At 44.2% G+C, this 25,033-nt stretch overlaps 1 protein-coding gene across 3 annotated transcripts in view; it reads left to right on the forward strand.

Annotated features, from left to right (window-relative positions):
* Positions 1-5,349: 5,349 nt before the first annotated feature.
* Positions 5,350-25,033, forward strand: part of ESRP1 (epithelial splicing regulatory protein 1) — a 32,200-nt gene continuing 12,516 nt past the window's right edge. For 2 of the 3 annotated variants that reach the window (XM_052704349.1, XM_052704347.1), the window contains exons 1-12: positions 5,350-5,837; positions 6,035-6,163; positions 6,860-6,973; positions 9,541-9,655; positions 16,591-16,689; positions 16,789-16,843; positions 18,568-18,678; positions 18,767-18,899; positions 18,985-19,027; positions 20,270-20,571; positions 21,949-22,167; positions 23,997-24,195. In XM_052704349.1, the coding sequence (XP_052560309.1) occupies positions 5,706-5,837; positions 6,035-6,163; positions 6,860-6,973; positions 9,541-9,655; positions 16,591-16,689; positions 16,789-16,843; positions 18,568-18,678; positions 18,767-18,899; positions 18,985-19,027; positions 20,270-20,571; positions 21,949-22,167; positions 23,997-24,195 (1,651 nt within the window). In that variant the 5' untranslated portion in view covers positions 5,350-5,705. The remainder of the gene's footprint in view (positions 5,838-6,034; positions 6,164-6,859; positions 6,974-9,540; positions 9,656-16,590; positions 16,690-16,788; positions 16,844-18,567; positions 18,679-18,766; positions 18,900-18,984; positions 19,028-20,269; positions 20,572-21,948; positions 22,168-23,996; positions 24,196-25,033) is intronic. The other variant, XM_052704348.1, reaches the window with a different exon arrangement.

A 25,033-nucleotide genomic window follows, 5' to 3' on the forward strand; every position in this document is an offset into this window, starting at 1 on the left:
AGGAGCGCTGGGGGGTGTTTGGTGCCCCTCAGAGACGAGACGGAGCGCCGAGCGACGACGGGGATCTTCGACTGGGAGGGACCTATGGGGCGTACGAGCCCGACGTGCAGAACAGTTATTCGCAGCCGTTCTGTAACGGTAATAAAGTATACGCGCTGTGAAGCTGAAGGCAGCCCGCGGCACTGATGTGGTGCGAGTTGTGTGCGGTGACGGGGCTTCTGTGTGGGTTCCTTCACAGAACAGCTGTCTGTGTCTTTTAGAGGAAGGGGAGAAAACGCGGGGCACTTCTAACTGCTAGCTTCAGACAAATCCCTCTGCTTTCCTTAGTGGTGATAATTATACCTCGTTATCTGTGTCTTCTGATCCTTAATGAAATAGGCTGTCGTGTGTGCACCAGGAACTGATGAGGCCCTTTATTTCATTCTAGTAGCTAAGCTTGCTGCTCAGTGCATCAGATCTGACTGATTCTGTATCTCCATTGCCCATGCTGAAAGCAGCTCAGGAAGCTCTGTCCCCATGCTGTGTGTTGGGGACCCACGGTGCAATGCACTGTTCCACAGCCACGTTCATCGCTGCTACAGATGACAGGTTTTGTGGCACTGCTGAAGATCCAGGAACTGGAATGACTTCTGAATCACAGAATCACAGAGACACTGAGGTTGGAAAAGACCTTCAAGATCATCCAGTCCAACCATCCCCCCATCACCAATCGCACTCACTAGACCGTGTCCCTCCCACAACAACCGAACAATTCCTTGAACACCTCCAGGATCAGTGACTCCACCACCTCCCTGAGCAGCCCATTCCAGTGCCTGACCACTGACATCACAACACTGCCTCCCCATACCATTTCCACAGATGTGCTTAAAATACTGGAAATCCCTTCACAGAAACATTGTGGAATTTGAGAATCAAAGGGTCTCATTGGCAATACTGGCAAATGATTAGTCAGCTTTCAATCTTGCCCTGGGCTGGAACCATCTCTTGTCCTGATGGATAAGCAACTCCCAGAGTGAAATGTAACATATTTATATTGAAAAACAAATACTTGAATTTATTTTGCTGAAGTAACACACTGCCTTACAGATGGTAGTGGCACTGGCCATGACTTATTTTGGTTACACCAGTAAGCTCTTTTTTTTACTTTTATGCAAGAGCATCTCTTTTTAGATGTACTCCAAGCGAAGCACTGTGGTCTGTACACAGTCAAGGGCTTCTCTTAGAACAGTGTCACAGCCAGGTCAGCTAATGCTAGTAGTTGCAGCAAGTGGTAGAGCAATTCCAGACCTTCATTTTTGTTTACAGAGACTCCCTATAGCTGGAAACAGTTGTGCCTCTGTGACTTTAATTCTGTGTTTTGCAACATTAGGTTCAGGTGGTGATGAATACAATGTCATTGATGATGATCAGATACAATTATTGACCAGTGAAATTGAGGAAAACAGTTTGATTCCCAGCAGCAATTAGATCAGAGAAACACTTGGTGGTAACCATTAACATATTTCAGTAAAACGATACAGTTCTGCTGATTCTCCCCTTATGGTTTTAGAAAGGTGATGTTTTGAAAGAAAACAGTAGGGTGATGCAGAAAGCTGTGATTGAAGATCTGTCTTGGACCAAAGGTCTGCACAGGGAAGAAGAACAGAGCTGCAGGTGGTATTGGGATGAACAGAAGATTTTGCTGTGGAGCTATAGAGCAGGGTGGGATGCAGAACTCACAGGCTTGTGAGAAACGTGGAGAAATGAGATGTACAGTCACAGGCTGGTATAAAATAAACTTGGAGGAAGGGAGCTCATGGTGAGAAAGAAGAAGCTTCAGGAACAGAAGTACAGATGCACTCATCAGTATGAGTGCACTGACCTGCTGAAAGGAAACTCTGCAGAGAAGAGCCGTGGTGTCCTGGTGTACAACAGGCTGGCTGTGAGCTAGCAGGTGTCCCTGTGGCCAAGAAGGTGTCCTGGGGAGCATTAAAAAGAGAGTGGCCAGCAGGTTGCAGTAGGCTATCCTTCTCCTCTGCTTTGGTGAGGCCACATCTGGTGTACTGTCCAGTTCTGGGCTCCTCTTCAAAAAAGACAGAAATCATATAGAGGGAGTCCAGCAGAGGGCCACAAAGGTGATTAAGGGGTTGGAACACCTTCTATGTGAGGAAAGGCTGAGAGAGCTGAGGCTGTTCAGCCTGGAGAAGAGAAGACTGAGAGAGGATCTTACCAGTGTTTATAAATATCTAAAGTGCAAGAGTCAAGTGGATGGGGCCAGGCTCCTGTCAGTGTTGTGCAGCAACAGGACAAGGGGAAATGAGCAAAAACTGTAACACAGCAAGTTCCAAACAAACATGCAAAAGAGCTTATTTACTGTGAGGGTGACAGAGCACTGCAACAAACTGCCCAGAGAAGTTGTGGAGTTTCTTTCTCTGGAGATATTCAAGACCTGCCTGGGTGCTCTCCTGTTCAACCTACTGTAGGGAACTTGCTTTTAGCAGGGGGGCCGGACTAGATGATCTCTAGAGATCCCTTCCAACCCTGTGATTCTATGAAGTAGTCACACATGTCTGTCTCAGTGGTCAGGAAGGCAGTGTTAAGACCAGCTTCTTGGCATGCAGGAAGATATGGATAGTTTCCGAAATCCCCTGAAACAGAATGTGGTACAAAGTGATATGGGAGTGAGGGGCCAGAACTAATAAAGAAAGGACAGAAAACCTGAGATTATACCGAGATTAGCAAAGGGGCTAAAAGTAAAACATTGCAGGAGGAGAAGGTATATGAGAGAAGTACAGCAAGTACAGAAGTACAGGGAGAACCCAGTGCTGGGAGAGCAACAACTGTGAGAGGTTGTTGTGCCCCAGACCATCCTAGTACCTGCCTGTAGGTACTAACACTGATGTCATCTGGAAGATGACACTTCTCACAAACACGCTTAACCAGGCCCAGGGATAACATACAGCCAGGGAGAAGCAACTGGAATGGCAGCACACAAATGCCAAGAGCCTGGGCAACAAAACACAGGAACCTGACCAACTGGTGCATGCTGTCAGACCGGGTACCGGAGGCATAAAAGAAGCAGGGTGGAATGGGAACCGTGACTGGGAAACAGGCATTTTAGGGGACGCGTTACCCAAGAAAGAGAAAAATAGAATGTAATGGCACTGCAGTAGCAATTAATGATAAGTGGCTTCAAAAAATAGCAAACAAGTAAGGTACCGATTAATCAAGAAGGTGGAGAAGATTGGAGAAGAGAAGGCTCCGGGGAGACCTCATTGTGGCCTTCCAATTCTTGAAGGGAGCACATAAACAGGAGGGGGAACGGCTGTTTACGTGGGTGGATAGTGACAGGACAAGGGGAAATGGTTTTAAGCTGAGACAGGGGAGGTTTAGGTTAGACATTAGGAGGAAGTTTTTCTACACAGAGGGTGGTGACACACTGGAACAGGTTGCCCAAGGAGGTTGTGGATGCCCCATCTCTTGAGGCATTCAAGGCCAGGCTGGATGTGGCTCTGGGCAGCCTGGTCTGCTGGTTGGTAACCCTGCACATAGCAGGGGGTTGAAACTAGGTGATCATTGTGTTCTTTTCAACCCAGGCCATTCTGTGATTCTATGATTCTTTGAAGAACCTGGGAGACATAATGGAAATTGAAAATATTTTAGGGTACTGTTTAACCTATGAAGAGGTTACTCAGTGTCATGGTAGCTGGTGCTAAAAACAAGTTCAGGAGTCTGAGGTTCCTAAATGGAAAGAGGCAAGATAGATAGATGGAATACAAATCCACGAAGAAAACTAGGGTCTCTGCTCTTCCTACAGTCGGGGCACAGTCATCTCAGATGTTTCCTAATGTAGATTAACGCATCAGATTTCAGCTTTTAAATCAGTAGGAACACATTTGCCATCAGTCAGTGAATGCCATTAGCAGAATCTTAAAACCCCCCAAAGTTGAAAATGAATCCATGGCAGCTTCCACCGTGCAAAGGCTGTCACTGGGGCACATCAGTTATCGAGCAGGAGCCTGGTGAAAGTCACTGCAAGGCGCATGCTCTGTAGGCAGCCTGACAAAACGCGTCAGGACAGGGCAGCCGGCACAACGTGAGTGGCTGGCAGGATCTCCAAGCGCAGCACGCTTGCGAAACACGGGCTGTGCTGCCAAACCATCCGTGTGCCCGGGGTAATGAGAGATGGTGCAAGCTGTGATCCTGCTCTGACACAAGGCGTGGCGATGGACAAGAGTACAATGTGCACGATCGTCCTGGCAAACGCTCACAGAATCGCAGAATCACAGAGTGGCCAGGGTTGGAAGGAACCTCAAGGATCACGAATCTCCAACCCCCCCACCACAGGCAGGGCCACCAACCTCCCCATTTAATACTAGACCAGGCTGCCCAGGGCCCCATCCAATCTGGCCTTGAACACCTCCAGGGACGGGGCATCCACAACCTCTCTGGGCAGCCTGTTCCAGCACCTCACCACTCTCTCTGTAAAGAATTTCTCCCTGACATCCAACCTAAATCTTCTCTCAAACATTCATGAAGAAGCATCACTACAAAGCCAGAAATGTGCCATAGGGTTGTTAAAGAACTGGACGTGCTGCAGGATTTCATCGGGGAGACTCAGAGTTATTTGTTTGATTTTGTTTTCAGCAAGCTTGTCTGCAGTTTTGTAGAGGAAAATCACTTTCTGAGCCATGTGCGCTTAAGAAATCAATTTAGTGGTGAAAATAAATAAATTAATAATAATAATAATAAAACCTTCGGAGAAGAAGATGTAGTCAAAAGGAACCAAACCACCGCTGTTCATCTGCCCTCGAGGAAGAGCTGCGCTCACGGTGCCAAAGTTAGGGGATACCCTCAAACGCGGCCGGCTCGAGAGCACCGGTGCAGGAGGGAAGCCTCTGCCTGAAGCACGGCAGCGGGAAAAGCTGAAGCAGCCGGCCGGAGCCCGGCTCCCGGTGCTGCCGTCGAGGCGGGGCGGGAGGGGCCGGGGCTGCGCGCTGCCCGCCCGCAACGTGTCCCGGCAGGAGCGGGCGCACCTTGCCGACAGCGGGAGGAGCGCGGTGCCCGGCGGGGTGCGGGCCGCCGAGCTGGGAGATTGAAGGACGGAGGGAAGAAGGAAGGAAAACAGAGAGAGGGAGCTGAGGACGGGGGGGATTCCAGTCGGGGCCTCCCAGAGAGCCAAGGCGGCGCTGGCCGCTTCGCTCCCCGTCTGGTCCCGGCCCCGCCCGCAATCAGCGCTGCCCGCTCCGCCAACCCCCTGCCCGCGGCTGCCACGTCCCGGCTCGGCAGGGCCAATGGGCGGGCGGGGCCAGGTGTGTGTGCTACCTGCACCACGTGGGCCGGGGGGCGGGCAGGTAGGGCCGCGGCCCCAAACAGAAAAGCCCGCAGCCATTGCGCGCTTCCCAGGGGTGCAGCCGGCGTGGGAGCGGCTGCCTCCCACCCCCAGGAGAGGAAAAAAAAGAAAAAAATAATAGAAGCGGGGAAGGGGACGGAAACGGGTGCCTGAGCGTCTCCCCCGCGTCAGGTCCCCAGGGAGCTGGGCTGCAGGTGGGGGCTGTACCATTTGGGTCTTGCTTGGAAGCTCCTCCAGCAGGGAAAGTTTGTGGCCTCTTCTTTTCCTTCTCCCCTCCTTCGCTTTCTTTTCCCCCCCCCCCCCTCTCCCCCCTCTTTTTTTTTTTTTTTTTTTGCTTCCCATCCTTTCCCACTTCCCCTGGCCCTGCGGCACCATGACGGCGTCTCCCGACTACCTGGTGATCCTTTTTGTGACCACGGCGGGCACCAACGGGGCGAGGCTAGGCTCGGATGAGCGAGAGCTGCTCCAGCTCTTGTGGAAGGTGGTCGACCTGAGGACTAAGAAGGTATTTTCCCTCTGAGCGAGGAGGGAGGACCCCGAGCCGCTGCTCCCCTTGTCCCCTTGCTACGCTTGGTGGCCCGGGAGCCGGGCTGGCTGTGGGTATGTCGGGCTGGTGCAGGTCCTGGTGGAGGGCAGGGCTGGGGCTGCAGGTGAGAAGCTCAACCCGGGTGCTGACTCGCCCCTCCTCTGCTTTCCCTGGAGCTGGGGCACCCGCATGATGTGCTGGTCCGCCCCGACCACCCGGAGCTGACGGCTGAGTGCCACGAGGTCACCAAGGTGGACGTGGAGAGCCTGGCACAGGCTCCATCGCTGGAGCAGGCACTGAGACAGGTGATACCGTGTAGCCAGCTGATGGGTGCTAGCGGCCCTGGGTGGGAGCTGGAAAGCTGCATTTACCCCACATCCTTTCCTCCCTGCCATCGAAGCAGTAGAGACTCGTACCCACACATGGGTCAGGCTTGTGATGGGTGTTGTGAAGCTTTCTTTACCTCTCCCAACTTGAGAGGTAGGACTGAACCCCTAGGAGAGGGCTAAGCTGAGGTGTCCTGTGAAAAGATTGGGTGCTGGCAAGCCCTGTTAAGGCTCGTGGTGTCTTCTTTACTCTGGAAAGAATGTAGTACCACTGAAGCCTCTAAATAAGAAGAAGGGTGAATGGGACTCTCACTGAGCTCAGGGATGAAAGCTTTTCTCTCTCAGTGTGCCCAAGTGTTTTGCCTCCAACCAGTTTTGCCTCTCTGCAGAGCTCGCACAAATGCTTCTGGAAAAAGAATCATTTTCACAATGTACACTGTGTGTGCCTGGCCGCATCTTGATAGAAGGGGGAAAAGAGCAATTTCCTTATGAAGATAATACCATGAGGGACATCACACACTGAGTTAGTAAGCAATAAATCTGCAACAGGCAAATGAAAAAAGAAATTCCAGCTCTGTAATCCGGCTGGCCAGGATTAACGCTATCAGTTGGTGAGACTTCCTCATGCAGCAGCTCAGATCTTTTACATTTGTCTTTTGTTGTTCCTGCTTCCAGTTTAATCAGTCTGTGAGCAATGAGCTGAACATCGGTGTAGGTACTTCCTTTTGTTTCTGTACTGATGGACAGTTGCACATCAGACAGGTTCTGCATCCTGAAACTTCCAAAAAGGTATGTAGCTGTCTCTTAAGTTTGCCTTTTAATGTTCTCTGTGTGTTCACTTTAAAAATTAATAACAATTTCTCTTCAAAATGTGTAGTTTGAGGGGACCTCTGTAATCCAAATATTGTTTATCATTCAGCATATAATTAGCAAACTATGAGCCTGTCTGCATGGGTGGCACAAGCAGTGGTGAATGCTAATGTCTATGCAGGTGCCTTTCAAGGTTCAGCCAGAAGGATGTCTTTGAATTGTGTGTTTGAGAAAGGGGCATCATATGAGCAGAATATATCTGCTGATGTACTGCTGCAGGAGCTACGATGGGTTAACAAGTGGTAGTTTGGGGATGTTGCCAAACAGTTCATGTTGAATGTGGTTAACTGCCTTTTGAAATCTGACATTCCCCTTTAGCTTCAGCAGCTTTCAATCTTTGTATGCTCAGTTGGCCCTGTGAGGGCGGTGCTTGCATTTGTGAGGAACGGAGCAGTGGTAGGAGGCATGCTGAAGGGCTGACTAGTACCCGTACTGTAGAGTTTTCTGTAACTTCAGAGTTGCCAAATCACTAACAGTGTTTTGAGCTCCAGCTTACTTTTCATTAGTGATAGGGTTACAGCAGTATGCTAAGCCTTCAGGCCTGCATTAACTGCCTCAGTGTTAAAAGCATCTTGTTTTCTGGCTGGCTATGAAGGTGTGCTGCTTTGCATCAGAGCAGTTTTGGTCTGAACCACGGGCTGCTGATCTCTGTGCCTGTCCTTTCACTGCCCCATCTTTGAAGGGACAATGCTGCAAGTCTGTGTTGTTCTGATAGTGATATCAAATGAGCACTTTATTACTTGTTATTGCTATTATTATTTATACCTTAAAAACCTTAGAAGAAAAGCCACACGTGTGGCTCATAATAAAGGAGTAGTTCTGTATGCATTTAACTTTGTGTTAGAATATAACATGAATGGGAGGAAATGTGGAAACAGGTCTTCAACAAACTTTCTCACTTAAAATGTCTTAAATGTTTTAAGACACAGCTTTCCCATGCAGCTAAATGATGTGAACAACAGAAGGAAGAGCTCTTACAGTTGTTTGGTATAGGCAGTAGGGATTCCTTTTTTTTTTTTTTTTCTCCTTGTTTATCAGTCTTGGTGACAATTTGATTCTTATCACTAAAATCTTCTTCTGCTGTTTTGTTACAAATTATTGGCTAGAAATTGGCTTTTTTCTGCTTTCTTTTCTTCTTATGAGACCTGTGGTCTTCTGGCGAATGCCCTGGTGGTGAGGTTGGGGATGTGCAGATAAAAAAATCATGGAATCATAGAATCCTTAGAGTTGGAAGAGACCTTTAAAGGTCATCTAGTCCCACTCCCCTGTAGTGATCAGGGATATCTACTGCTAGATCCAGTTGCTCAGACCCCCTTGAGCCTGGCCTTTGAATGTTCAAGCCAGATAAAATCCAGATATGCAGAAGTCACAGGACTCTGGAATGCATGTTTCTTTAAGATGCCTGGTCTTAAGAACCAAGCTAAATGTTCCAACTGAATTTGAGTGCAGAATTTGATCTCTGATGGAAGAATAAAATAGCCGTGCAAAAACCAGAGCAGGCAGTCTTGGCAAGCACGTCTGCATTTCCATAAGCTTGTCTTTAAAGGTGATCGTTTGCCTAATGCACCTGTCTGTGTGCTAAGATAAGCTCTAATGTTTTTAAAGCAGAACTTGTTACAGAGAATAAACTTCTTTTTGCTTTCTAAATGTATATCCATGTATCCTGACATCCTGATGATGCTGACTTGTCATTAAATCTGCTCTCTGTCTGGAGAGGCAGTGCAGACCATTGCCAATCAGAGTGCTGAGCGTTGTGGCTCTGAGGAAGGCTGAAGGAGAGGGGTGTTTGTGTTAGTTGGAACAGTTTTCCCAGATCTTCTTTCCTCATCTTGAAACAAACAAACAAAAGCGTATGATAGGTGTAGTTGTGGGGCAAAAAGGATTTTATTGATGCTTGCAGTTGACTCTGACTTGCTCCTGGCTTCATGCGCTGTAATTAAAGCAGTTAGCAAGCATAGGCTGATAATTTCTACACAATATCAAACCTTCATCTGCCCCAGTTTCCTTTTTTATTAAGGGAATAAATATTTGAAATGTGACTCTTCTCTGAAAACTCTGCCTTGTCTATAAACCAAGGTGCCTTCTGCTAGACTTGCAAAATTTACTTGGCTCTATGAACTGAAGCGAGTGCCCTCTGGCTTTTCACAATAAAAATTGGAACCAAGAATTGACGATAAATGTTGCAATAGCATGCGTTTGCTCTCTTACATATTGGATTTGAGGCGGTAGTAATAATAGCAAATGTTTCTCTGGCAGTGAAAAAGCATGCTTCTCTTTCTTAAACCACAGAGAGGACACTGCTTAAGCAAAAAAAACAAGTTGATAAACTTGCTTAAATGGCTGAGAGGAGCCATATGTGCTTCTCTGCAGCAATGGCTGTTTGTTTTTTTGCTATTTTCCTAGCCTTTATAAGGAAAGTTAGGTGTGTAAAGACAAAGTGAAATAAACTTGCCTGAGCTGACAGTTGCTACCTTCTCCTTCTACAGAATATCTTACTGCCTGAATGCTTCTACTCCTTTTTTGACTTGCGGAAAGAGTTCAAGAAGTGTTGCCCTGGCTCACCTGACATCAGCAAACTGGATGTTGCGGCCATGACAGAATGTATCCTTTTAACAGGGATGGTGTCTGCTACTGATGCAGCTTTTCTTGAGTTTTGGGACAGATGTGAGTAACGCTTGCAACACTTGTTTAGGGGTGATGGAACTTTGAGTGACTCAGAGCTGCACAGAGCCTTCTCACAAAGATTAACAAAACCCCTGAGGATGCACGATGCCATAGGGAGAAGTCCCATGTTTCTTCCTGACTTTGAACATTTTCTTTACCACCTTTACAGATGTCCTTTAAACTTTACAGCTTAATGTAACTAACATATTTATCCAAATCACTGCTGTGAATCTAAATTTGAAGTTGGTAGGTTACTCACTGTAACAGTTAATGCTTTTATTTTAATGTAAAAGTGAATGTTGGAAGGGAACAGTTACTCTCCATGTGAACTGGTAGTGAGGTTTTTAGCTCAGGAGTGCAGCAAAGGCAGGAATGCTGCCAGTGAACATGATATCCAGCCTCAGTCTCATGGAAGCTGTGTGCTACACATCTCAACGTCAGGCTGTGCTGACAGTGAGATGCAGTCTATATCATTTTTTTCAATTTAGTAGTAGGAATGTCTTAAGAACTACTTGCAGACCACATCAGATGATTCTGAAACCCAGTCAGAGGGTTAGATCAGTTCTGTTTGAGTGCCATGTGCAGTTGTTGGAGCTGAAGTCAATGCTACAAGTTAAGATGCAGTTCTTCTACTGAAGGAGCAGGAATCTTTGTGTTTTTTTTTTTTTCCCCGCTTGCACTGAAGCAAAGAAGTATACTTTCTAAGTGTTGGAGTGTGGACCTCTATATAGAAAAGGAAATTATTGCAGTCTGTAAATGGGATGATGGAGACGACTTAAATTATGGTGGAAAAACTGAATATGTAACACATGAGCTGGAGGAGTTACTGGCAGTGAGCTTTGTTAGCTGTTTTGGAGAGATGCCTTTGCTTCCTCCCTTTGTGAATGTCTGATGTATGTCTTGCCACTGTTGAAACAGTTTTGTTAATGTAGACACCTGGAGACTCGTTGCTCAGCTGATGCATGATGACTGACTGCACTCCTATCTGCTGGCAGAGGGGAGTAGGACTCTGGGCATTGCCTGTCAGTCCCACCTGAGGCAGAATTTACCAGTAGTTGTTCCTCCAGGGCTTGGGCAGTCTGTCCAAGTGGTTTTAAGGTGTATTGGATCCAGAATTCAGACTTTCTTTAGGTATGTGCAAGTCTAAATAACTTTATTTTGTTTCTATCTTGTGGTTTGCCTTGATATGTAACTGCTGATGCTCTTACTTATAAACTAGTTCTATCTGTGCAACATGGCTGGAATTAACTGTCTCTGCCTGTATTGTTCAGAGTCCTTGCAGGGACTTAAAAGGAATCCCTTCAAGGACAAAGTAAGGTTTGCTCGTTTTCCTTTTATTGCTCAATATGATAATTTCCCTTTGCCTTGCTGGAATGTCCCAACTTACACACCTCCTGACACTGAGGAGGTTAAGTTAATTGCACTTGGAGAGTATGTATGTAATGCCTGCGATGAAGTTTTTGTTGAAATAGATGTTTAAGTCTGAGGATCGGTTCCAACAACTTTGTATCTGGTGTTTTCTTCAAGTGAGACAGCTTCTTTTTCTGAGACTGCTATGTAACAGAGACAAGTGTAACCGGAAAGGAACTTAAATCAGAACTTGAAATGCTGGGGAGGTGGTAAAGAAAGGAGGATGGATGAACTAAAATACAATGGAGTGAGTTGAAATGACGCTTCAGGCTAGTACACAGAACCTGATCCATCTCTTGTTACTCTTCCAGGAAGCAAGCGTAGCTCTCCTGCCCCATAGTTAATGGGGCTGCATGATGGGAATCCTCTGAGATTCCTTTGTAGCATGCAGTCTGCGATGGGCCAGGTTTGTTAGCGCTCGGTGGGCAAAGGTTTTGCTTGAGTGCGACCAAAGGCTGCAGAAGACTGCATTCCCAGACTGGTGGGAGCGGGAGTAGAATGCGTTTGGGCAAATCCCTTAATGTGCTTAAATCTGCTGACCCAGATGTAACACGGTTGTGCTCAATGACAGGAAACTTGAGTGATATGAAAGAGTTATGGGAAAGCTGGCTATTGATGTACAGTTGGTTAAACCTGGAGGAGCCTTTCAGATGCTTGTATTTTGGCTGGTAGCATTTGGCTAAACAAGCTAAAGGCTGATGGAGTGTGTCCTCCACAGCTCCCAGCAGTCAAAGGATATTATCTTCTGCTGCTGTCATTCAGGAAGCATATTCCAGGCTGTAAAGCACTGGACAGCTGGTGTTTGACTGTATACTTAATGCTTGCCTTCTTTGAGTGATCTTGAAAAGAAAAATGTTAAACTAAGTATCTGGCTAAGTGACTTTTCTTTCAGAAAGAACTTCTAGGCCTTATTCCTTCAGTGAACTACTTGAAATCGTGTATAGTAATTACATCTTTCTGGATGTAAGAGCTTGGGTGAAAGCTTTGCATCATGCCTTCAGCCCCCACAGAAATGATGAAATCCTTCTACAAACAGCCCCTGATTTCTCTTAATGCAGGACAAGGAAGTACTTCAAATGCCATTGGATTTGAGGGGCTAAGGAAGAAGTGAAGCTAGTTCTAGCTGTTACCTCTGCCACTACTTCTTAACTGAAAGTCTCCAAGCTGTTTCCTGGTGCAGGAGATGGGACTGTGGCAGACTTCCTTTAGTCAGCATTACATAAGTCAGCATTATAGAGACAGGACAATGATGAGAAATTTTGAGTAACAAAAACTTGGAAGAAATGATCCTGTTCTGGCAAGGAGAGGAACTCTGTTCTGTTGAAATCTCTTTAAACATGTCAGTGTACCAAAGAAGCAGGGTTGTTCTTCTTGCATCCTCCCAAACTTGCTGCACCTCTTGATTTGCAAAGCTTGCTAAGCCAGTTCTCACTGCTGTGAGTGCCTTCAGGGTGGAGTGAACAAAGCTTGCATGACTATTCAGAACGCAGTCTGCAGAAGACTCATCCTTTGCCTCAAGATTGGGCGTGCAGAAGTCATTAAAAGGCAAATAACTATTGCTTCCTCCACTGTATGGTTTGCTCCATTTGCTTCTCAGCTGGATTTTGTGGAGGTAACTCCTTGCTAAAAGTACTGGTGGGTGTTGTCAGTAGAAACACAGGCGTACTTCAGAACAGTCTGTTTAATGCTATGGATAAGATCTGGATACTACAATACTGAAACTTGCTTTATGACCTGGATGTCTTGACAACCATTATGCAGAGCGCAGTTACAACCACCAGTACTTAAGACTAGCTAGCAAAGCCCCATTAATGAATATTACCCAAGAATCTTGTGCACTGCTATTTGTATATCCTGTGGTAGTACCCAGAAACTAGGTAGCATCAGATAATGTCTATTTATAGATATTACTTGAATTAAGGTAGCATTCTGTCAGTAGAGACCTAAAACAGCAGAAAGAGGGAGAAGCATAATCAGTGCAAAGCATAAAAGTATATGTAGTTCATCTTGTATCTTCTGAGCTAATTGAGTATTCAACTTCACTCTTGCTGTGGTTAAGAAGGGACTTGAGACCCTGAGAAGTGGAGGAGAAGGGCTTGGAGGACACTGATGGTGGATGAAGCAGCAGTGAAGAATCAGGGAGTAATTTAGAAGTGTCTCCCCCTGTTTATGAGCTGATGTGAGGTGTACCACCCCTCAGTGTGCTGTATGTTGCTCATGGTACTGCTGCTGTGCAACAAGGTTAGGAAAATCCTTGTTTTCTATCCTGTCTCAGTGCACCTTTTGCACCCTACTTTGTTTATATGCAGTATCAGAGTATGCATTCTAGTAGCTTTAGACAGCCAACTTCATTCTTCCTTTGCTTTAAATGTAAATTTAGATTTATCTACGAAATCAACTTTATTTCCCCCCCCCCCCCCCCCCCCCATTTTCCTAGGATGGACAAGCTTTAAGCATCAGTGTACACAAACAAACATGGGGGCTCCTGTATCTTCAGAAAGCAAGTGTCTTTTTTTTTTTTTTTAATGACTGTTCCATTAGCAGCTTTTTTTCCTAAGCATCTTTTGTTTCCAGCTACTTGGTTGGTAGAGGTGCATCTGTCTATGGATAGGCACGTTCATCAGAATTCAGGTTTTCACTTAGTTGAAGTTGTGAAGGAGTGCAATAATGACATGTGCAGAACATGAACAATTTTCTTCTTCAGCCTTGCCTAAAAGCCTTGCTTCCAGCTAATCAGAGGCAAAGGTGGGAGTGATGTCTCTTCTCTCATTCCTACTAATGGTGATAAATTTCTTCCTCCCCTCCTGCTGTGCTTGTATTAATCTGGAGGGCTTTTTGCTCGACTGACTCCCTGTGTCTGAACACCTGGCACCAGTTTTGTTGGCACCAGGGTATTTCTTGGAACTATCTCCTGTTGATTGATGTTTTCTGAAGAAAATGTAAGTGGGGTGGGAGTGTTTGTTTTTCCTTGTGCTGTGGCCTTGCTTCAGTGCCCTGTCCCATCTTCTAGAGCTCATCACTTGCAGAAATATCTGGCTTTGGTAGTGGCAATTGTTAATGTGTCTTCAGTTGTGACAGCATGGTCTGGTAGCAAAGCCACTGTGAGTACATGTATCTTTCTCCTAATACCTGCTGAAACTACTACCTGAGTTCTTTACTATAGGAAATATTAAAAAAAAAAAAAAAAAAAAAAAAAAGTCACTTCACTAATCACAAAGAAATAAGCAAGATGAGGTTTCCAATATCTGCATTTCCAGCAATGTCTCATAACCTGGGAGAAGCTCTGCATAGGTGTGATGTCTGGTGAAGGAGAAGTGCTTCTCTGCTTTGCTACTTGAGCTGCACAGAAACATCTGCGTGCTGCTGACTAGACAGCCTCTGTGCCAGTGATGAAGGCAATCTGTGCAATGTTTGTTTTCTTTTCAGCCCCCCACCCTTCCTTTCCCAGGTGCTGGTAGAGAAAGACAAACTTTGGTGGATGGCTTAGGAAGAGAGAGCAATGAAGAAGTACTGTGTTGTCATAAACACTGGTGACTTTCTTAAATTATGTTTTTGGGTTGTTTCATGTGGCTTGTTCAGGCTTTTTGTTTGGTTTTAAGAGGGCCGTGTAATGCTTTTGACCAGTTTACTCCAATGATATTTGGAGGGCAGATGATGGCAATGGTTTGCAGACTGTTTGGCAGTGCAAGCTGCAGGGATGGATCACTGGCTTAATTTACGTGGTTTGATTTTTGCCTCTTAATTTTAAACTATGGTGAGTCTTCTTACAAGTGCATCTGAAGCTGATTAAGCGCTGTCCTCTCACATTCCACACTCCAATTCAGACTGAAAGCCCAACAAAGTCTCAAAATCAAATTAGTCTCAGAGCTTCAGTGCTGCATTTTTCCTGTCTTTGTTGTGGAAGAGATTTGTTGACTCAGTTAATTACTTTTTAAAGTTGTTTTAGTCCTGAGATTTAAAAAAAAAAAAAAAAGTGTTTTGTAGGAATGACTTGCTGTCATGTCACAAATGATGGGAAGACTTCATTCCCCAGAGACATTTGTATGCTTGTTCCCCATGACTTGTGTTCAGATGATAGAATAAAGTGAGTGTGCATTGCCTGTTTCTAACAGAAATTGTTCCTCTACTCCTTGTCTTTCATGTAGACATCTGCCAATTCAAAATATGATCAATTTTAGGTGGAGAAAACCTTTTCTTTTAGAGGAGCTTTGCCATCTGGGATGGAAAAGCAACTTTTGAGCATCAAAATACAGACTATGCATTTGAAATGAATCTTTTGTACGTCTATGGAAATGTGAGCAAGTAACTGTTGCATTCATCTGTTTTGAATGCCTTGCTTTACTGTTCTGGTGTGCCAGGATAGAGATTATTGTTTAAAAAACCTTTTTTCCTTCTATACTATCTTAAACTGAAGTGATAAGACAGAAAAAGCAAATATTGCTTCAAACTACTTTATAGTTTACTTCTTGTTTTGATTTTTTTTTTTTAAACCATTTTCTCTTCAAAGAAAGAGATGGGGATAGGAAAAAGTCCTTTTAAAAGAAGTTGACTTGATAAATTGCAAGTTGCAAGTAATCTTCCTGTTCTGTTACAGCGATCAAACACAGCTAGAAGGAGGAAAGAGACTATAATAAACGCTTGGTATATCCAACTTAAATCTGACTCTCTCAATGAATGTGGATTTGTATCTGGTCAGTCTACAGCCCAAGATAGGATACTTCCTGCTCCTTATTAGCAAGGGAGCTTATCCTTGCTGTTTTTAATTTTCTTTTTTTTTTTTTTTTTTTTTTCCTGATCTGAAGGGTTGTGGAAGACACTATGGGTTGTCAGACTCTGGTTTGTCTCTTGGTTATCCATAATGATGCACTCTAAGCTGATTTTTATTTTTTTTTTATTTTTTTTCCTAACACTGCTTAACAGCACAAAGCTCAGGCTGGAACTTCAAATAGGTGAGATTTAGACAAGGTGCTGCTAGTAAATTTTATCAAAGTGGTAACATATTTACTCTACTTTAGGTAGAGTACTCAATCATTTAGAAAACATGTGTTATGTCTCTTTCAGTTTCTAGTTGATGGTTTGTTTTTCCTCCATCCCTGGATCTTCCCCTGGAGATTAAAGATGATCTTAATTAAAGAGGACAGGACTCCAGTCTTTTCTGCATGCAAGAGTGTTTCTGTCTTTCAGATATACAAAATGCATGATTATATTAAATATGTATGTCTTTATTGTGGGGCCTCATGTCCCCAGACACTTTCTGGATTGACCTCACACTCCCGCAGGTGGCAGTAGTTAGAGGCCAAAGCAGCAGCAAACCCAGTGCAGCTGATGCATCCCAGCAGGAAAATGGATTAAATCTTCCCCTGAGATGCGACTTACCATTAAGATAATGTTAAAGCTTGCTGCTTTAGTAGGAGACCAATTTGAAATCTATCTGGTGATGATTACCTTAACTCCACACAAAGATTTAAATCTTGACAAGAACAGTTCAGCACTCGCCTATGGAGCCTCTCGAGTTGAAGATATGGGGAACATTATTTTAACACTAATATCTGAACCATATAGTAAGTGTGAGGAACTGGTCTTCTCTGTTGCTCATTTATTTTCGCCTGTGTGTTTTGCCTGCTGTGGCAGAAGGAAATAACTTGTACCATGTTTCCTAGATCACAGGTTTTCAGATCCAGAAAGAGTGAACTACAAATTTGAAAGTGGGCCTTGGTATGTATTTTTTCCCTTTTCTCTCTTTTTAAACCAAAAAAAAAAAAAAAAAAAAAGCCAGACATTGCTTATATAAGCTGTACTTTTCTGTATGAATTATTTGCAAATAGCTGTTGCTGTTATTTTTTGTTTATCCTGTCACTGCTGTGAGAATAAATTAGAGGTTTTAAGTGGGAAAGCATATAGAGAACTGTATTAGATGTAGGACTGAAGCCTGGCAGGAAACTGTTGCTTGTTAGGTGCTGGGAGTTCTGGGTTCTGGTAAGTACATATAATGGATGTTGAGTGTGCTGTGCTGTTAACAAAGAACGTGAGCATTTTTGCAGAAGTAACCCTATTAGTATTAACTTTTGCACTTTTCCTGCAGTTTGCTTCACAGTTGCTGAATACACATCATGATGACTTTTTCTTGTGTAGGGGTTTTTCCAGTGTTGCTGGCTACTTGCTCTGCACTATCACAGGAGACCAATCTTAAACTGACCTTATTCCGAATTCCCTTCTTGTGTGAATGCTTGCTTACCCCTTCCAGATTAATGAACTGTCATCATAGTTGATGATACTGGTATTCTGAACCAAAGGAGGCAAGAGCAGAATGAGCAATACTGGCAGGGATTGTCCAGTGAGATCAGTTCAGGCAGCTTTTATATTTAGTGTTGCTCTAAGTTTCTTTTTCCCCTTTTGCTAATGAAATCCGGTCATGAGGTAAAAGATTCCTGTCTGATTTGTGATAGTAAATGAAATACAGACTTTGTTTGAACTGCAAAGGCCTGTCACTGAAAAAGGTAACACTATCTTATTTGCACAAACACATGTACTAATTGCTTATTTTTTCTTGAGGAGAACTATTGAGATAGAGGATTGGGTGATGTAAGCAGCAGTTCTGGACAGACATCTACAGGAAAAGTCACCTGAGAACTTAGAATACAATCTGAAACATGGCCCTCCTCCTGCAGAGCACAGCTCTCTCTCTCTCTCACATGAGGGCAGGCAGCTGCTCAATCAGTCCCACGGACTCCTTGTGGCAGCCTGTCCCTCCAATTGCCAGAAAGGCGGCCATGGGTAGCTGTCAGCGTTTTGTTCTACATGGCATTTTGAACATGCAAGAGAACAAAAGAGGCTGTGGTAATGACCAATTAAATCTGGCTCTCTGTGGCTGAGCTATTCCCATGCTAAGCAGCCAGCCTTGCCTGTGGCTGTGTTAGCCTCCAGTAGTGCAGCAGTGGCCGAAACACAAAATGTTAAGGCAAAACCCCTCAGGGAGGAGTCTTCAGCCTAAGTAAAATCCCAAACAAATCCATACTGACTAAGAGTGCACACCATCAGACGCTGGCTTTACTTATGTCTAACTGCTCTGCTTCAATCTCCAGTTAGCCAGGATTAGCAGAGCAAGTATTTAACTTCGTTGTACTTACCTTGTTTGACTAACAGGGAAGTACCACCCATCAGTATCTCATGGGGGAGAGTGAAGCGGGAGAATGCTCAAGGAAAGGAGAGCTCAAGGAGCAGGTGTGGTGCAGTGCAGAGGGCAGCTGGGAAAGGGGCAGCTTGGGAAAAGGGCAACGCTGCCATTTGCTGTGACTTGGTTATGGATTTCAGCCCTGGCAGTCCCTTCCCCTCACCCAGCAGACAGAAGCTTGTTACTGGAGTGCAGGTGACAGGCAGTGGTTTGTATTTGAGACCTGCTGGAGCCCTCTCTACATTGTTTCTTCTCTTGGTGCCTGCAGCAGCAAGATGGAGCTTGTGGACGACAACGCTGTCATCCGAGCAAGAGGGCTCCCCTGGCAGTCATCTGACCAAGACATAGCAAAGTTCTTCAAAGGCTTAAATATTGCCAAGTTAGTAGCAAAGAACCTACCTCTACCTTTGTAGCGCTTCACTTGCCCTAGCCATGGAGTGGTTATGTCTGTAACTTAAATCTTGCAGGGGAGGTGCTGCACTCTGCCTCAATGCCCAAGGTAGAAGGAATGGGGAGGCTCTCGTCAGGTTTGTAAATGAAGAGCACAGAGATCTAGCGCTGCAAAGACACAAGCATCACATGGGAAACCGATACATTGAGGTGTGTACTGCTTGCTCTGAGGTCCTCCTCTCAGCAGGAGTGCAAACTGCATGTCAATCACATGTTCTCTCTTCCCTTTCATTAGGTATACAAGGCAACAGGTGAAGATTTCCTGAAAATCGCAGGAGGTAATGTTTAAGGGATTGAGAAGAAGGGGGTTTGTTCTATCAGCATCTGTCATTAACTAGGAGTTTTAAATTGCTCTTCTTGGATGTAGTCTTTCACTTCCTTTCCCTGACTACCAGCTAGGTGGCTGTAGTTAGGTACATCTGTTAGCAGTCCAAGCTGTTCCATGTCTTACCTGCCCACCTTTTTCTGTTCCACACCCTTGCCATTTTCAAGCACCCTGTCACATAAGGATTTGATCTGCCAAAGTGATACTAATGAGTTTTGTTTGCTAGGTCCCATCATTTAGGAAGATAACCTAAATGCTTTTGGCTGCTGAAAATGAAAACCTGAGTAGTTTTTCAAAACAATATGACTGCTGTTGCTTAGGAGACTTGCATATAAAAGCAAACAGATATCACAGTGTAAATAACAAGGGCTTTAGGGAACTGACTTTCTTCAAATCAAATCTTTGTTTTTAAATAAAGGGGAAACGGGGCAGGGGGGGAAGGGGGGGGAGGGGAGATGGGACAGACTACCCTCTCCCTTTTATGATTACAATCATAGAGAGTTTAAGACTGGATAAGCTGTTATGTGTATCAGCAGTACTGCCTTAAGAGCTTTTTGGTTCATAACAGGTTTATAAATGACTAACTGAATACCTAAGGTGAAGGTTTTGGAGTGAGAGATTATTAAGTTGTTGAATAGATGTCTATTTGATAGGTTTGGTAACAGTTACACCTGTCAAAGTAAAGACATTGTATACTAATGTTGGAAAAATAGTTGGAAAATACTGATGTTGGAAAAACGTGTCTGGCACAAGTTCATTCCATGTATCAGCTTTACAAAATGAATTAGAAGTAACTGAAAGGACTGTACGAAGGTGCAGAGTTAGTTAGCAGGTAGCTTTGGATAGGGCAGTGTAGACTTTTAACTGTGAACATCAGTGGTCTTCTTGAAGATGGTGAAAGCAGAATTGCAGAGTTTGACTATTTTCTCAGGATAGGATGAAATTCATAAGCTGTCTTCAGCATGCCCTTCCAGCCTTCTTTCCCAGCACAATAGTCTGAGTGCTTGATTGCTGCTTATTGTGGCTTCAGTGTGTGCCGGAGGCCTTAGTTAATAAGGTGAGGTGCATGGAGGCACCATTCATGCAGAAGGGATTCTGCAGGGAAGAGGAGATAGCTATGCCAGACTTACTCAGGGTTCTATACTGCTGCCAAGACTTAAGTGCTTCTGTCTGTTTTTTTCTTTCCTTGCTAAAGGCACTTCCAATGAGGTTGCACAGTTCTTATCAAAAGAAAACCAAGTGATAGTCAGGATGCGAGGTCTTCCTTTCAACGTGACAACAGAAGAAGTACTGGCATTCTTTGGCCAGCACTGTCCTGTAACAGGAGGGAAGGAGGGAGTCCTATTCGTGACATACCCTGACAGCAGGCCAACAGGGGATGCCTTTGTGTTGTTTGCTTGTGAGGAATATGCACAGAATGCACTGAAAAAGCATAAGGACTTGCTTGGAAAAAGGTACATCGAACTCTTCAGGAGCACTGCAGCAGAAGTTCAGCAGGTGAGTGAAAAGCTTCCGACACCTTGTATTCCATACTCCTACACTGGCACAAAGTAGTGTCAGCAAACACTGCCTGGCCACAATTGAAAGGTTTTTTCCCCTCTTTTCTTACTCCTGACAAGTGTCTGAGCACATGTGGCCACTCATACATATGTATACATATAATAAAAATCCTGGACTTCTCCCATTTGGCTTCTGATATACTTGCAAGCAGTAGTTATATGTAGTTACAGTATCTGTAATGTAAAACACTAAACCTGCAAATTTTCTGCTGAGTTCACTTAGCTCTATTCAAAAGGAGTGCTAGCAACAACTCTTGATCTGAAAGTCACCACTGAAAAACAGCATTTTGATGTCGTTGTCTTCTAAAGTGCAACAGGTCAAGAACCTTTCAAACTATCTCTAATGACAGCTGTCAACAATCTCTTGACAGCACTGACTACCTGGCAGAGGCTGGCCGAGTTGTATGGAACTGGGCTTGAGAAGTGCCTCCTGCCATTCACATAGCTTGATGGACCATTGATTATTCTGTCTAGGGGATGAAGTAGGGCTAAGAGGATTATATGTTTCAAAAAACTTAGGCTCGTGTCACTAATTTCTGGTCTGGATGCAAGCTGTAGCCTAGCAGTAGTTGTTTCATTGTAACCAAGCAATGACATTGCTCTTCGCCCCCAAGTATGCAGAGATCTTGGTGCCTTGCTTGGAGGATGACACGGAGTAAACATTAGCTGTAATGCTTGCTCTTGTTGTTGTGTTTTCCTTGAGTGCTTCCCCAGTTTCTTTGCTTAGCATTAGCAAAGCCATCTGATACGCGTGTAAATATAAGTGAATATTTCTGTTATTCAGAGATAGCTAAAGGGAAGTGATTAAATAGGTGGTGAACACTGACAGCATGGAGTTTCTATTGATCAGGTTACCCAAGAAATCTCAGAGCGTGACTCCCTTATTTCAAATACTGTGACTAAGTAACATAAGACTGCTTGGTAGTAAAATAGGTTTCTAGTTTGGAGATTATCCTAATGCTTAGCAGAGGAGAAACTTTGGGTAGAAGTGGCCCCATACACCTAGTAAAATATTTTCGGATATCTTTCCCCCAAAAAATGCTGTGGAAATGCAGGTTTTGTGTTCTAAGGGATCTTTTGAGACTTGTGTTACTGTTCAAGTAAATTCTTCAGAATAAGCTGACTCTTCCCAAGATCTATTGCGAAGTATTTAAATTCAAAGCATTACTGCTGTGATTTAAGCCCAGAAAATGTCTCGCATCTTTTTAAAAAATGCTTTCCAGACTGAAAATAGATGGGATGGATGTTGCATTCAGTTCCTGGGAATTGAAGAGTAAGTAAGGCTTTCTGTAACCTATGTTTCTGTCTCGCACAGGTGCTGAATAGGTACTCTTCCACACCTCTCATTCCTCTCCCAACACCTCCTATTCTTCCAGTATTACCTCAGCAGTTTGTGCCTGCAACTAATGTCAGAGACTGCATACGTTTGCGTGGACTTCCCTATGCTGCCACTATTGAGGACATCCTGGATTTCTTGGGAGAGTTCTCTACAGACATTCGGACCCACGGCGTTCACATGGTGCTAAATCACCAGGTTGGTAGGTGCCTTATTGCTGGTTGGATACGTGAACAGGCTCAGTATCATTACCAGGAGGGGAGTGCTTTTGGGACTGTCACTAATGGCATTAATTGGCTTTCCTTCTAAAAGTGTACTGACCATAGATGAGTGTATTTGAACCACGCTTTAACAGCTGCTGCATTTTCTGCAGAGTGGTTTCTGTCAGTGAGACCCATATGTCTAAAAGCTAAGCCATGGTTTTTTGTTTTGAGGGGAGAGGAAAGTGTTCCCATAGCACTAACTGTCATCCTGCACTGTTGGAGGCTTGAACTGAAGAGCCCTGCTCAACAGGGTGCTTAATTCCCCTTGTGAAAGGTATATCTTCAAAACAAAACTGTGTTAGCTTACAAAAGAGTGATTTGCCCTGCTCTGGTGAATAGTGTGCCTCAGGTAATGCATGAGTACATCAGTGACTGTGGTCTTCTAGAGGTGTAAGGATTTCCTATGTCACGAGTCCTTAAGCATAGTTAAACCTTCAGATCTCCTGAACTGCAGTGTTACTTCCCTTAAATGGCCAAGGCCAAGTACACAGATTAACAGCTCACTGCCCTGTATAGTCAGGGCAGATAGTCAGATATTTGCCATTGTTTGCTGGAGGCAGTTTCTACCAAAACCTTTCAGACAAAGGTAAATGTTATCTCCTAGTCCATCTGTGTAGCTTTTTGTCTTAAGGAAGGAGAAGGCAGCTTCTCATACATACTCCACAGGGATGCCCTGAGTGGTTGTACTGATTACTGCTTTGTAAAAAATGGTTCTAAAATTGCTCTGAGCAACACTAAGACTACATTGAAAATGCAAAATGGTTCCTTTTCCTGGGGTGAAGCTTCTACATTTGAGAAGCTTGGGAAGAGAATGGGGGCTACAGTTACTGCAGTACCTCTCTATCTTGAGATTTCTTTGTCTTTGAGAACTTGATCTAGCCATAGGCTAGCCAAGACTGAATAAGATAAGGAATGAGCAGGGCTTGGGGAATAAATAATAAGATGCAGATGCTAAAGCAGAAGTAGTGGTTTCTGCAAGTTTCAGCCCCTGCCAGAAATGATTAAAGAAATTGGAAGAAATGTGTGTGCATAGACCTGTGGGTACCAGCCACTCCTGCCCAAAGCTGTCAGGTACTTTTTCTCTCCAGGTACCCAAGTATGTGATTATTATCATTTGGAATATTCTCCCTATTCCTGCTATCCCTATTTCTGATGAGAGATTTAGAACCAAGTCTGTAAAGGATGGTGATGTGGTTGTTCTTCTCTCAGAAATGAGAACTGGCCCGGAACTGAATTCAGAACTGACTTCAGAGCTTTACTTCTGGTTTTGGCTACTTAGAGTTGGCAGCTGTATGTGGCTCAAATGACTCCTTGTTTATCCCACTCACAGCTTTTTGTAAAGATGTACTTTTTCTTCCCTGTAAGCTCACACCAAGCCTATCTACTTGATTAGATGTAGGCTAGTGCCATTGCAAAATATTCTGGCACATACTGGCCTTAAAAGAAAAAATATAGCTTAGCCTTTGACTGTATTTGTTTTCTCAGTTAAGTTAGCATAAGAGGGAAGAAGGAACATGAGATGCAGTGGGCAGATTAGGATTCCCCAGCAATAGTGGGGAACCTCAGGGAGACTTTAAACACACTGGGAAGTGTAGGAGTCTGTAGGGATGACTGACTGTGCTTAACTTTGGAGATAAATATTTTCATGATTCAAGACTGCTTTGTTGGTGGTTTTTTTTTTTTTTTTTTTTATAACAGCAGAAATCATTATGTTGCTAATTCATGGGAGATCCAGAAACACTTCCTCATCTGTCTTGTTTGCAGGGACGTCCATCAGGAGATGCTTTTATTCAGATGAAATCTGCAGACCGAGCTTTTCTGGCTGCACAGAAGTGTCATAAGAAGACTATGAAGGACAGATACGTTGAAGTCTTTCAATGTTCTGCTGAGGAGATGAACTTTGTGTTAATGGGGGGCACTTTAAATCGAAATGGCTTGTCCCCACCACCATGTAAGTTACCATGTAAGTTTTGCATGCGTCTTGCCAATACTGTATGCTGTGTGTGGGTAGGTGTTGGAGCTGCTTCCTTGATTCTGATTCTCTTTCTTGGAAAAGAGTCTCAGATGGGGGTGGTAAAATAAGACCATTCCATCTAAAATCAGCAGCAGCTTGCATTCACTTTTCCCTTTGGTTGTGGATTACTATGATTGAAGAAATACTTTGAAATTCTTCTTGCTTTCCCATGACGGACTTGCCTTCCCCTTCTTGAAACTTAAGCTGGCCAGGGTGAGCCATGCCAAATGGAAAAAATAATTTGACTGCCTAGGGGCTTAAAGAAGTTTCCCATTTAAGCTGATTTGTATTTACACTTTTTATCATGGTGAACATGTTTAGTAAGTCCTTGCCCTTTTGCTCTCAAAACTGAATTTATGAAACCATTGGTAAGGCTCTCCTTTGGACTTAACCTTGTGTTCTACATGCCACTATTGGCTGAACTCTTCCTTATCTTCCTGTTGTTTGTGCAGAACTGAGTTGCCTTTGTGGAAGATGAACACACTTATTTTTGGCCTCAGATAATTGCAGGAGTTGTATTTCATGTATAGTTATGCTCTCCAGATCTATTAGGATGTCCGTTTGGGGACAGTGCTTTTAGAATTTAAGGGCTTACGTACACCATGTAAATCTGAGCCTATGGGAGAAATAATACGTTGCTTCCAAGATACTAAATGACAGAGCAGTTGGGTAGAAGCTTTCTCTTTCTCTCCTTCTATGCAGAAGTATTACTGATGATTGTGCCTTTTCTAAGAAACATCCTCTAACCCTGGATAGTCAGAGCAGCTAATCTTAGTGAACTTCCTGG

This window comes from Tympanuchus pallidicinctus, unplaced genomic scaffold (assembly GCF_026119805.1).
Source record: "Tympanuchus pallidicinctus isolate F22 unplaced genomic scaffold, pur_lepc_1.0 scaffold5, whole genome shotgun sequence".
NCBI classification, from domain to species: Eukaryota; Metazoa; Chordata; class Aves; order Galliformes; family Phasianidae; genus Tympanuchus; species Tympanuchus pallidicinctus.